Raw genomic sequence first — 14068 nt, 5'->3', positions numbered from 1 at the left:
TCCCTGATTGGGCCAGGCTCTTCTCTTTCGGCCCCTCCTGGGACTCGAGCACAGCGGGCACCTCCACCACTTGGCTCTTCTGTCCCTACAGCCACCCTCTGATTGTGTCTGTCCTTTCTTCTGTACCCCGCCCCCCTCATCCAAACCCTTTGCTCTCTGGTTCAGGAAATGCTTCATCAAGCGCCAGGCCCCAAACTAGGCACTGGGGATGCATTCTGGGGAGTCCTCGTTTTCAAGGTTCGCACGCATATAAAGAGCTCCCTGCGATAACGTGGGAAGCGCTGTCCCGGCAGGTGGAATCGAGTGCCAGGGAAGTGCTCCATATGGCCATCCCAGTTTCTCTGCCTTCCCTCCTCCCCAGCGCGCGGGCCTCTGGGTGGGGTCCCTTTCCCCTCTCTCCTTGGTTCCCATTTTTTATTTCTTTCCTCCCTCTGGTTCCCTCCTTTCTGCCGCTCTCGCCTTGGGCCATCTCCCACGCCGCATCTCGGGCACGGCTTTCGCCCATCAGTCTGTCTCACCCCGCGGTCCCGAGTTCCACTCGAGGGTCTGAGTACCTCCCCGAGACCAGGGCCCCTGCCCTTTTAAGGAGTGGAGTGGAGTGTCCCGCCCGCTCGTGCCTTTGGCACGCCAAACCTGTCAGAGTTCGCCAGTCACAGGGAGCTTAGCAAGGGGCCACTCCCGGAGAGGGGTGAGGGGCGCCAGGGCCGAAGAGTTGGAGAGGTGACCAGGGCAAGGGCAAGGACCCGCGGCGGCGGTTGGCCGAGAGGAAAAGGAAAGCCGGCGGGCATAGCCTCTGCCTTGCGAGGTTCTCCCTCTGTGCCCCGCGGCCGCCTAGTGTCGGGCTGACCTAAGGTTAAGGGGAAACCGGGGGCGGGACCGAGCCACCGGAGGCCGCTCCGCGTCCCTCCCCAATATCTCGCTCGGCAGAACCCGGAGCCTCCAGGCTCAAGCCCCTCCTCTGAGACTCCCTGGCGGTCCAGGCACTAGAAGCGGGTGAGTGTCCGAGCCTCTGCACACACGTTGAGCGTCTAGGGCTCGGCGGGGAGAAGCGGAGTGGGGTCCGTCTGTATTAAGTACCCAGCGGTGTTGAGCTCGGAAATGACAGCCCACAGCACCTGAGGCTTGGAAACCCCGGGGCAGAAGGTGGGGGGGGGTCTAGTCTCAGGACCGCTGGACTCGGACTCCGCATGTCACAGCTCAGTTGCGGGGCCCGCAGTGCGGCTCCCCCCAGCCGCCCCCTTTCTAAGCTTCACTGTAGAACGGCAGGTGCCGCAGCTCCCCCCCTTCCCTCTCCGGCTTCGGCCGCACTCCCGGGCCAGGGTGGGGGGAGGTGTGGTGGAGCAGCGAGACTCCGGCGGCGGGCGCGCCCCTCCTAGCACCCCGAGGTCGCCGTGGGGAGGAAGAGGGGGTACTGGGGGCGGGGAGAAGGGAGAGGAGGGCCGCACGGCTCTGCCGCGGAGCTGTACACGGCAGGGGGGAGGGGCGGGGGCTCCTTTCCAGCCTCCGGGGTCTGGGGACTCGGGGATGTAAGGCGAGAGCAGGGGGGTGTGACAATTCAGCAGAGGTCGGGACGTACCACGGAACCCAGTGGCGGGGGGGGCAGAGGACGTGGTCACCGAGGGGAGCCCCCGCCCCCCTCCGCAAAGGCCTACAACCGAGGTTGCAGGGAGAGCTGCAACTCGGCTAGCGGTAGAGGGAAGCGGCGCGTTAAATCCGCCCCCTCCTCACACCCCACTTCCGAGGGGGTGGGCGATAGAGGAGAGGTTGGGGTTGGAGCGGCAGCGAGGGGGCCCCTCCCTTGCACTTCCCCCCACCGGACTTGGTCGCGCCCGAAGTGTAACACTTTCTCTTTGTCGGAGGAGCTCCGCTGTTTCCTGTGCTGTAGCTCCCGTTGCGGCGGCGCCCGTGGCAGCCCTGGCGGACGCAGGAGCGATGGCAGCGACCGATATAGCTCGCCAGGTGGTGAGTGCGGGGCTTGGGTGCCAGCGCCGGTGCCGGGGGCCTCGGAAGTGTCGAGGGGACCTGGCCGCCGCCACCTCCACAGCACGGAGGGCAGTGGGCAGCATCCAGGAGCCAAGGCGCGGTGGGACTTCTGCTCCCGGGAACAGCGGCTCAGTCCCCCTGCCTCCCGTCCCCGAAAACAGTGGTGGCGGCGGGCGGGTGACCTGGTCCAGGCTGCGGGCCGGCGGCCGAACTTGCATTGCCCAGGAGCTGCAGTCGGCGCCGCCGCCTCTCTTGCTGCAGCCCGGCCGTTGGGGCGTTGCCGAATGAATGGCCGCACGGGCCGCCGAGCCCTCCGGGTCCCCCGCACCCTGGCCTCGCTCCCTTGGGCCGCGGGGCGGCTCCCCTGTCCCCTGCCGCCGGCCGGTACCCAGGTCTCCTCAGCAAGAGGGGCGCGGGGTTGGGGTGAGTCTGGGTCAGGAGGCGGCGAGTGGTGAGGGGGGCGGGGAGGTGACTGGCTGGGGTAGGGTTTCTCCATATGCATTACATATGTGACTCTGTGTGTGTGTGTGTGTGTGTGTGTGTGTGTGTGTGTGTGTATCTGTGTGCGTATGAGTGCACGCGCGCGCACTCGTGCCTCCCCGGGCGGGCGGCGGTGCCCGGCTTGTCTGTGACCCTAGATGAGTCCGCCTGTTTCTCGGAGGGTGCTCACCTCCCTGGTGTGTGTCCGTGTGTCCGGACGCTTCTCTCTCCGTCTGCTTGTGCTGTGTGCCCCTGGGTCCCATTTGTGCGCCTGTGTGGGGTGATGTCCGCTGGCTTGTAGGTGGCTGGCTGCGGGTTTTGGCATATTTCTGAACACTTGACCCGGGTTTTGCGGGCCTTTGAGGGGATCTGTCTCCGGTGCGTGTTCAGTGTAACTGGGCTTGTGTGCCAAAACCTGTGGAGCTGGCTCCTTTGTATGGGGATTCAGGAAAATAAGTGTGACGTTTGCAAAAGCGGTACCGTCTCTCTCTTTTTGTTGGCAGCCGACTCTGGAAAAAAAAAAAAATGTTCATTTAAAGAACTGAAGTTTTCCAGCCTGGGATGTGCAGAGAAATTATACTGAAGTGACCCGAGGCTCCATGTTTGTGTTTTTTAGACCAGAAGTTTTGTTGCAAAGGGAGGGAATACTTCCATTTGAGGGAACAACCTAGCCTTTCTATTCATACATGGGTATCTGGGATTTTTAAGAGGCCCACCATTACCAGCACCCTGAGGTGAGGAAGGAGAGTGAAGCAGAGGTAGGTGAGATCCCATAATGCTAAATACTACTAGATGAAAATCTCTAGAAAAAACACATACAATGTTTTTAAATCTTGTTGGCTTACTTATTCAGGGAAATAGTCCGTGCAGTGCAATTCCAGTGCAGAAATAAATAAATATGTGTATATATATATATATATATATATATACACACATATTTATTTATATATAGCCTCTAGGTATTCGGTATAATTGAAATTGATTTGTGTTCAAAATCCAAATCCAGAATCTGGTAGTATTTTTTTCCACAGGATCTGGATACATTTATTCCACCCTCTTGTTTCTGTTTAAAAGGGCAGGGTGATTTCTTTGTAACCTCCCTCACTTCTTTGCAAGACCCCAGCACGGAGCTCCTTATGCAGTCCTGCTATGGAAGGACCAGGAGTAGATGGGAGACAAGGCTGTGATAATGGAATTTGAGAGAATTCTCTTCTCAAGATTGGCACTGTAATACGTATCGCTTTCGTGGTTTGCGGGTTCCCAGAGTGCCTTCCTGCTCCTCCATTACTGGCACTTTGGAGATGGCATGCCGGAGGTAGAGGAATAGTCTCCTGGATTACACTTGCTCCATCCTTAATGACCAAGAAGGATGCTAATGATTTTTCTTGTTAGCTAATTAATTTGTATTGACCTACCCATACTCTCTCACCAGCCCCCTTGCCTGGATTGGGATTGCAGGGCCCATGATGTTGCAAGGGGGAACATTCCAGAAGGCTGAGTTTCACCTCAGGCAACCCAGAGAACCCCTTTGTTCTTCAAATGGGGATGGGTGTGGGTGGTTTAGGGCCGCTTGGTTTGCTTTGCTTGGTTCCAGTTTGCTCTAGCTGGCCTTGCCACACTGTATGATGAAGCACATAATTGTATGCCGGATTCTGAAGCTGAAAGAGCAGCCCAGCACTTGAGACCTTGTTATCGTGATAAATGGGTTTCTGGGAAAACTGACTTCACTCTCCATGCCCCCCTCCCTGAGCCAGTGAAGCTCTTGTTTATGTATCATTTGTCTCTCTGCTTCCCTTTGTGTCTGCAAGAAGTTGTAATTCACCGGGGGAAGATGGAATTAACTTGGGAGACCTTGGATGTCTGGTTGCTGATTGTTCCAGGGTTTGGGAAGAGAAGACTGGAGACTAAGCCGAAGTGTGCCTAGCTTAAGAGTTCTTTTTTAATGAGATCTGAGACATGATGCCATGCAAGTAGTGGTCCGAAATATGTGTGAAGGGTGGGGTATTCTTTCCAGAGGCAGGTGAAGGTCAGTCTGGCTTGTGAGGTACCATCATTAGTGATGAACATAAGCCTTAGAGTTGCTGGGTAGGCCTTATTTGGGCATGCGTGCAACTTGGAAGCTCGGCTTTTGTGTATGTAATACAACCCCATCCACTCTGAATGAACATCACAAAGTTCTGTGTGACAAAACTCTTTCTTTCTTTTCTTTTTTAGGGCCGTACCCATGGCATATGGAGCTTCCCAGACTAGGGGTCAAATCGGAGCTGTAGCCACTGGCCTACGCCTCAGCCATAGCAACGCAGGACCCGAGCCATGTCTGCAACCTACACCACAGCTCAGGGCAATGCTGGATCCTTAACCCACTGAGGGAGGTCAGGGTTTGAACCTACATCCTCATAGATACTAGTTAGATTCATTGAGTCTTGACAGGAACTCCCCAAACTCTTTCTTGATTATGTACACAAGTGTTTATTTCATTGGCTGATAAGTGTCCAGCACTATGACTAGCCCTGGTCCACTATAGCAGAGAAAGTACTAAACATAGTTTCTGGCTTTTAAGCTTATTACGGTCTGGTTGGAGAGTCAAATTGAGGACACGGTGAAATAATTAGAGAACTGTAAAGGATTCTTGGGATGTTCCCATCTCCAACCCCTGTCTGAGAGATGGCTTGGGCTGCTATTAATATACACTCTGAGAGATTCCATGCCTTGTCCAAGGCACAGTGCCGACCCCAGAGGCTGCAGCGCTTGGCTCTTGCATTGAGTTCTTTCTTTCAGTGTTGCATTTTGGGGTCCAGACTACATGCTGGCCCCTAGGAAGAAGGGCTCATTGATTCTGATTTGAGCCAGTCCTGCAACGTGAACAGTGATGCTTTCCTCCAGTGGCAGCCAGATAATCTCCAAAGAACGCTCCCAAGGCCAGACACTGCCCTGGCTGGGGTGTCCCAGAGCAACTACCTACAGGTGGCTGCACTGTGGTCTTGGTATCAAATGGCATGTACCCTTGATTCCCCTTGAAGTGCCCTGCCTCAGCCATGTCCACTACCTTGCACGAAAAGCCATATCATACCCCCAGCAGGGAGAGGAAAACCCCATATTCACCTGTACCTCTACTGGGAATACTGCAGAAAATTTGCATGGCCTCACATATTAAAAATTCTTGAATCTAAGTTGAGGGTATATGCATGCATGACCATTGTACTATTTTCCAACTCCTCTGTGGCTTTTCAAAATAAAAAATTGGGGGAGTTCCCATCTTGGGTTAGTGGTAACGAACGTGACTATTATCCATGAGGATGCAGGTTTGATCCCTGGCCCGGCTCATTGGGTTAAGGGTCCGGCGTGGTGTAGGTCGCAGATGCTACTCGGATCCCAGGTTGCTGTGGCTGTGGCTCAGGCCAGCACCTGCAGCTCTGATTGGACCCCTAGCCTGGGAACCTCCATATGCTGTGGGGCCGGCCCTAAAAAGACACACACACACACACACACACACACACACACACACACACAATAAGCTAGGCTTAAAAAAAAATGGGGGGGGGGCGAAATGACGATGCCCACCCTCCCCTCTCCCACCAATGCACACAGCTCCTGCTCTCAGGGAGTTTACAATCTAGTAGTGGAGGCAGACACAAATAACTGTATAATTATCCTGGTGATAAGCGCTCCATCGGAGAGCTACTGCCTGCTAGGAGAATTCATTCCAAAGGGACCTAATCCAGAAGTAGGTTGGGACAATGGGTGATAGGAAGACTTCCTGAGGGCTTCAAGTAAGAAAAGGGTAGGTGTGAAGATGGGTGAGATCTCACTTCTGCTCCTGGGCTGGGAACATTTCCTTTGTTAATTCACGCAACTTTTATTTTCATTCATTCCCTTCAACATGTGTTTATTGGGCACCGACTCTGCCAGGCCTCGTGCCAGGCGCTGGGGCCAGAGTGGTGGCCAAGGCACATGCCTCTCAGCCCTCTCAGAGCTTTGCAGATAAGAGGCCGGAATAAGCCCCGCTTCCTCTTCATAGCCTAAATCCTGAAAACGTGTGTCTTCGCCGTGCTCTTATTACCAAACTGCATCACAGCCGAGCGATTTGTCTGTATAGTATAATGAGATTTTGATCTGCAGTCATGTGCACAGCAGTTACTTTGTAGAGTCTCTGCTGTGAATTTTCCATTAATTGCTGGCTTTGTTACCCAGTACGGCCCCTCCCTTTGTGTGTTCTAGGAGCGAACTGGTTGCTTTAGCCCGAGCAAAACTAATTAGGAAGATAAGTCCCCTGGAAAAAGGTATTCCACAACTAAATAGGACTGATTTCTGGACTTGCTGTCTGGATTATCAGAGCCTTGGTTTCATATTAACACGAACAACCGAGGAGCGCTTTCAGCTGCACATACATTAAAACCACATTCGAGAAAGAGAGAAAAGGAAAGAAAGCAACAGCGTACCATGGATAAGTGTAACATGTCTCTTTCAAGGATCTCAAAACGCTTCCATCTGTATGATTTCATTTTCCCCAAGAGCTTCCTGGACAAGTGCTCTTCATTTTATGGGTTCAAAGAAACCAAGTGATTCCGTCTGAAGTGTTATTGCTGGTCAGTGGCTGAAGCGATGAAACACATACCAGATGACACAGATTCATTAAAAAAAAAAAAAAAAACCTCTGGCCTGCTCATCACATTTTCAAGAAATAAAAATCCTACCATGTCCCTTCTTCTCTTCCTTTTCACGGCACCGCCGCCCCCCTATCCCCACCGGTTCGCTCACAGAAGTCCAGAAGCATAGACTTCAGTGCATTGAAGACGCTGATGTTAAAAAGAGTCTCAGCCGAAATCCCAGATAGCACAGTCATGGCCATGTGTGGGCTTTCTTTTTTTTTGCCCCATATTTCTTTAAATAAAAATCTTGGAGCCACCAGCCATGTAATGATGGATTATTTTAAGTAACAACTGGAGGGGAGGGGGCCGCGCGGAATAAATTAGAAACACAGACCCTTCCTCCTGGGTTTGGCAGGAGGAGGCTTCTGCTGCGGGGATTTGAAACCGTGGGTTTCTCTGCTGCCTGCACAGAGGAAGGAGGCCACATGCTCGGGAGAGGGAGAAATAACGTTACCGGCTTCTGCAGTGTCTTCTCATTAGAGGCAGCCATCTGCTGAATTATGCAGCGCGCTCTCCGCTGGCCTTGGAGTGGGGTCATCCTTTGCAGTCACTTAAAGGTGGCTGGGAGAAGCTTTGCAGGCCTCCTAGGGGACAGGATGCAGGGCTCAGGTTTCTCCTTCCAGGGCCCTCTCTGACCCCTAACGACGGCGCTGGGGTAACAGGAGCAGAATCCTGCTTTCGCGGCCCTGATGAGGTGCGAGGTAGCGCTGGGTTTTCTTTCACAGCAGAGGGCCCCAGCTCTGAGCCCTGGCGAGGAGGCAGGAACCGGGTTTTTTCAGATCCCCTTTAAATGAGACCAGACGGAGGCAGAGGCAAATTCAGGCTCCCCAGAGGACAGTTGGGCATTCATCCAGAGGCCTGTGAGTAAACCTTTTTTCTCTTTGTAGCAGATTGGAGATAACAATGGCCAGAACACCTCGGAAACTCTGTTTAAATTGCCAGACTTGAAGGGAGCCTTGTCTGGCTTTTGTGGGAAAGTTGACCCACCCGAGCAGGGGTCACCTCTGGCCTGAGGTAGAGATATTTTTCCCCGGAATCTGGCTGGTTGGGTTTGGTAGCCCTGGGGCTCCTGAGCAGAGGCCAGGGTGAGGCTCGGGCCCAAGTCAGGAGAGAGGGAAATGAGAGCTAGACGCGGGGGAGAGGATGCAGAAAGAGGGGCCTCCATCGCCTCAGTGGCCTGCTGTGGGCCAGGGCCACCTTGGTGAGGCCACGGGCTTCTGGGTCGTGTTCCATGACTCTTTACTGACCCCCTCCCCAAACTAGCGTCAGCCACAAGCCCAATGTCCCAGCATTCTAGCAGCAGAAAGATGTGGGTCAGCTTTTCCATTTGAGAGTGGCAGGGCCCTGGATCCTAGCACCTCTCTCTACCACTAAATCGCTCTGTGACTCGGGACAAGTCACTTCCTCCCTCTGAGTCTCTGTTTCCCCTTTTGTAAAATGAGCGGTTGGATTAAGTGATCTTTAAGGGCGTTTCCAGCTCTATCATTGGACGGTTCTTGTGTTTCCTTATCCTCCAGCCTAATTTCTATTAGGTCCTTGCCTGCTTCTGCTTCTGAATGAGGTGGCAGCATTTAGCTCCACCCCTTCGCTGCTTTGACTCCGGGAGCTGGGTGGGGAGAGGGTTGTAGAGAAGGCAAGCCTGTGCTTTTAGCGCAGCAGGGTCTCTGGAACTGGAAGAGAAAGAATCAACCCTTCAGATATTGTCTGTCCATCCCCGTAGGTGTATATAGCTATTGTCTTCCTATAAAGGTACATGACAGCCGAATTGTTGTTTACTGAATCCCCTTTTAAATGCACTAGGCGAGCTGGCTACTTAATAGAATCCTGCTGTGAAGCCTTTTACAGAATGAAAAGCCACTCTGGAATTGATCTGGTGTATTCCAATCCAGAGTTCCAGCTCTTGGATTTGCCAGAAATGGGCCTTCTCCCTGGATGATGAGGATGATTGCCTCTGTGGCTCCCCAGGATCTCCAAAGCTGCTCCCCCACTGAAAGGCACTGGGGCCTCCAAGGGGTGCTGCTCCCTTTTGCAGGCTTTATTTCTCCTTGGAAAGGCCCTCAGATTTCTTTCTCCCAGTTCAGGGCATTGCTACTACTGTCGGTTTCCTCTTAGCCCGGCTTAATCGGCTCGAGGGAAATCCTGACATTTGATGTATTAGGCATATTGGAGTTTTGGGTTTTTTTTTTAACCTCTGGGAACTTATCAGTGCTTTTGTGGTTCTTATGGATGATAATACAGGGTAGTAAGTGGCAGTCACTCCCTTGATAACACTGGAGGCAGCAGATAGGGCTCTGCACCGGACTGTTTCATCAAGACTTTTGGCTACATGTTTTAGGAGATGTGATTTGACTTTGACTTCTGGTTCATATAAATCTTTATAATAAGAAGGTATACTGTGGGGAGTTCCCGTTGTGGCTTAGCGGTAAGGACCTGGCTAGTGTACATGAGGATGGGGGTTCGCTCCCTGGCCTCGATGTTAATTACCTGGCGTTGCTGTGAGCTCTGGTGTAGGTCCCAGATGCGGCCCGGAAATGGCATTGCTGTGGCTGTGGCATAGGCCAGCAGCTGTAGCTCCAATTCAACCCTTAGCCTGGGAACCTCCATATGCCACGTGTGCAGCCCTAAAAGGCAAAAAAAAAAAAAAAGGTATATTGTATAATAATGTTATATATATGGTATAATGTAGAGACTAATAAGGTTTTATGGTATTATTGGTAAAAATAAATGTTTTCTATACAATAAAACTGCCTGAAAGCTGAACACTTAACCGTTCTGACTAGCAACTTTTTGTTGCAACTAAAGCTTTCGCTAAAACAACTGAAACTGCTTTCCTGCCTAGGAAAGTATATTCGTAGAATCTTCTTTTTAAAAAACAACATTTTAATTCTGATTATAAAAGTAAAATATGCCTATTGTAGAAAATTCGGAAAACAGAGAAAAGCAGCAACTTCTACAGCCCTTCCAACCCCAAAGTAACCATTGTTACCATTTTGGTATATATTCTTCCAGCTTTAAAAAAATGCATGTATAGGGGAGTTCCCGTGGTGGCTCAGTGGTTAATGAACCCGACTAGAATCCATGAGGATGCAGGTTTGGTCCCTGGCCTCACTCAGTGGGTTAAGGATCTGGCATTGCCGTGAGCTGTGGTGTAGGTCACAGACACGGCTCGGATCTTGCGTTGCTATGGCTGTGGTGTAGCCTGGCAGCTGTAGCTCCGATTTGACCCCTAGCCTGGGAACCTACATATGCTGCAGGTGTGGCCCTAAAAAAAAAGACAAAAGAGAAAAAAATGCATGTATATTCTTTTCCCCCATGGTTGAGATGGTCTTGTATATACAGGTTTTGTTTTTGTTTTGTTTTGTTTTTGTCTTTTTATGGTCACACGTGTTGCATATGGAGGTTCCCAGGCTGGGGGTCAAATCAGAGTTGTAGCTGCCAGCCTACGCCACAGCCACAGCAACGCGGGGTCCGAGCCGTGTTTGCAACCTACACCACAGCTCATGTCAATGCCAGATCCTTAACCCACTGAGTGAGGCCAGGAATCAACCCTGCATCCTCATGGATACTAGTCGGGTCCTTAACCTGCTGAGCCGCAATGGGAACTCAATGTTTTTTTCTGCCTAACAGTATTTGTTTTTTTTGTTTTTTTGCCTAACAGTATTTGGTGATCATTTTCCTATGCCATTAAATAGTCTTAGACAATATTTTTATCAGCCGCTTAATATTCCATCATACATCATTGAACTGTTGGGCATCCTGAACATTTGCAGGGTCTCTCAGAGAGCAATATTCAGAGCTGGGGATGGAGATAGAGAAAGGGAAGGAGTGAGAGATCAGGCCCACCAGTCACGTGAGGCTTCAAAGGAGAATCCTGTTTCAGTGTTTCTGCCCTTTCTTAGCATCTCCTTGCAGAGACCAGAGGAGAAATTTTAGGGCAAGCCCCCCCCCCCCCCCCATCGGCCATGAGTTCCAACCTTTTTGCTCTGGTCTTATCTTTCAGAATGACAGCTACTAACTTGGCCACCCCAGTTTTAAACGGAGGCAGGAAATTCTCCATCGACACGGATGTACCCTCAGTTCTCAGAGGCTTTCGATACCACAAGGGTTGGAGGAGGGGTGGGGGAGGGGACGGGGGTGCCCACTTGGATGCCTATGAGCCCCTTTATTTTCAGAATAACAGCAAGGGGGGAACGATGCACAACTGGAACCATCTTCACTCACTCTTCATAACACGGACCTTCGAATATTCAATTAAAACAGGAAACTGGTCTGTGCTAAGGGGAGGAGGTGGAAGAGAAAAAGAGCGGTGTTTCTGCCTGCGATGTGCATGAAATGTGGTATAACGTACTTCAAAACCGCAGGTGACTGCAGATGAGGAGAAAACAGGAAATGTAATGGGGGGGGGCTCCCCCCCGTTCCCCGGAGCGCGCTTTCATTTGTGCCTTCCTTTCAGCGAGCTCCTCTCAGACTGGGCATCCTAATTACCCTGCTGCAAAGCTGAGTGAGAACTCTCTTTTCGTGTATTCAAAATGTTTTTCAATGGCACAGGTAAGGTGTGACCACACTGATGCTGTGAAAGAATCCATCGATGCAGAAGCTTCCAGACGGGCCCCCTGAGTAATAAGCCCCTAGTTCCAGGCCCCTCCCCTGAGGTTCCTCCGTTCCTGGGTTGGTCGTGTCTTTTCAGTCCCCCTTTCTCGGCACTCGCCTACATTTACATGCAAATACACACCGGGGCTTTTGTGCAGAGATGGGCTCCTACTGGGCTTATTGTTCTACAGCTTCTTTTTTTCTATGGTATAATCTGTCTTGGAGATATTCCCATCAGTATCTATAGACCTACTGTATTCTGGCTGCAGAATATTCCAGAGTATGCATGTACCATAATTTAGTTAAATATTTTCCCATCGTTGGACGTTTAGGTTTTTTTTCTAGTTGTTCAGTATTATAAATAATGCTGTAATGAATTTCCTTGTACCGTTTGTGGATCTTTGTACAGGTTGAGTTTCTGTAGAGTAAATTCCGAGGGGGAGGTTGCAGGGTCACGGGAGATGGGCCTTTTAACATTTGGGTGGCGGTGGCCTTTCTAGCAACTCAGTTCAAAGCCTCCGATATGGCACCACCTGCTACTCTGGATGATAATTCGAAGTTTTAGTGTCAGACGTGCTGGGCCATGTTGCCAGTTCCATCTACTCTTATGCACTTTGTGATGGTTCAGGCAACGTTCAATTAACTACAATCAAAGTCATCAGGACCTCAATTAATCAGGCAACCTGCAGTTCCCGTTGTGGCTCAGTGGTAATGAACCTGACTTGTGTCCATGAGGATGCGGGTTCCATCCCTGGCCTCGCTCAGTGGGTTAAGAATCCGGTGTTGCCGTGAGCTATGGGGTGAGTCGCAGACACAGCTCGGATCTGGTGTTGCTGTGGCTCTGGTGTAGGCCGGCAGCTGTAGCTCCGATTCGACCCCTAGCCTGAGAACTACCGTATGCCGTGGATGTGGCCCTAAAAAGACAAAAAAGAAATGTTCACTCTCATTAATAAAATGCAAATTAAGTGACACGATACCATTCGTCGATGATTCCATTCACAATGGTTAAAAAGCCTTGGAAGCTTGAAAACCCACACTAGTCTAAGTGTGGGTAAACAATCTTGCATACTGGTGTTGGAAATAGACATTCGTACTGTTCTCTGTTGAATGACTTCTCAGTGTGTACCAAAGTCTTTTCCAATGTGTGTGCCCTTGGACCCAGCAGGTTTTATTTCTAGGAATTTAGCTTAAGGAAAATAATCATATACTGTGCAAACCCATAAGAACAAGAATTATTATTTACAGTGTTGAAAACCTGAAAACACACTAAATGTGTAGCAGTGGAAGACTGGTTGAGAAAGTAGGGTTGAGAAAATACAGTGGAATGCTATGTGGTCAAAAAAGTAATGTTTTAGAAGTTTACTTAATTACTCAAGAAAACATCCACACTATATTGTGTGTGATTATCAAGCCACATGATGAAAAGGGATTTGCAAGATTATTCCTATTTTGTAAAAAAAGAGTACTGGAGTTCCCTGATAGCCTAGTGGGTTGAGGGTCTGGCGCTGTCACTGCTGTGGCTCCAGTCATCATGGTGGCTTCGGTTTGATCTCTGGCCTGGGAACTTCCACGTGCTACAAACATGCCCCCCCCCCGCCAAAAAAGGGTACAGACTGTAGGGAAATACATATAAATATTCGCGGTGATTATCTCTGGAGAATGATGGTACGGGTGATTTTAATCTTTTTTTTTTATAATTTTCCATATGTTTTAAAACTTCTTCAATGAACATTGGTTACTCTTATAAAAACCTGATCATTGTAGTTTTAAAATATGGCTGTTTAAAACCAGAATCCTTGGCTTTTCCACTAAAGCACCCTTTCCCGGCTCCCCTCTTTCTGTGCTTGGGGCTATCGGTCCAAATTCCCAGTTTGGGGGCCTTGTAGCCTTACAGCTTTGATTGCTCCCCGACTCCCTCTGCCCAGTCACCCCTTCTTTTGGACAGCTCTCAAATTTTTTCCTCCCTTTTGAGTCCCAAGTCAGATCAGTTCACTTTAATCAGCATTTATTGTCACCATGCCTGGCTGTCACTCTGCCAGTTAAGTGTTATTGGAGTCATCTCATAATATGTCTTTCTGCCCCTGCACCCTCTCTCCTCCCATCAATCAAGCACCCTGAAGCTGGAATGATCTTTTGAAAACACTGCCTGTATCCTGGCCCTCCCTGCTTAAAACACTGAAAATGCCCCTTTCAAAGCCCCTTGCCTAGGGAATAAAGGCCATATTCTTTTTTCTACTATTTAGGGCTCTTCCAACACTGGGCTAGATGGGAGATAACTGTGGGCATGTGGGAGATGCTTGGTGAGGACTTGACAATAAAATAGATCTTTAAGAATAAGAGGTGGAGGTCTCGGAGTTCCCACTGTG

At 50.5% G+C, this 14068-nt stretch overlaps 1 protein-coding gene across 5 annotated transcripts in view; it reads left to right on the top strand.

Moving 5' to 3' along the window:
• The first annotated feature begins 639 nt into the window (after window positions 1-639).
• SEPTIN6 (septin 6) overlaps window positions 640-14068 on the top strand; it is a 72411-nt gene continuing 58982 nt past the window's right edge. For 4 of the 5 annotated variants that reach the window (XM_047765766.1, XM_047765763.1, XM_047765768.1 and 1 more), the window contains exons 1-2: window positions 640-993; window positions 1860-1962. In XM_047765766.1, the coding sequence (XP_047621722.1) occupies window positions 1933-1962 (30 nt within the window). In that variant the 5' untranslated portion in view covers window positions 640-993; window positions 1860-1932. The remainder of the gene's footprint in view (window positions 994-1859; window positions 1963-14068) is intronic. The other variant, XM_047765767.1, reaches the window with a different exon arrangement.

Source organism: Phacochoerus africanus, chromosome X, assembly GCF_016906955.1.
Source record: "Phacochoerus africanus isolate WHEZ1 chromosome X, ROS_Pafr_v1, whole genome shotgun sequence".
Classification (NCBI taxonomy): domain Eukaryota; kingdom Metazoa; phylum Chordata; class Mammalia; order Artiodactyla; family Suidae; genus Phacochoerus; species Phacochoerus africanus.
This window is presented reverse-complemented; position numbering and strand designations above follow the sequence as displayed.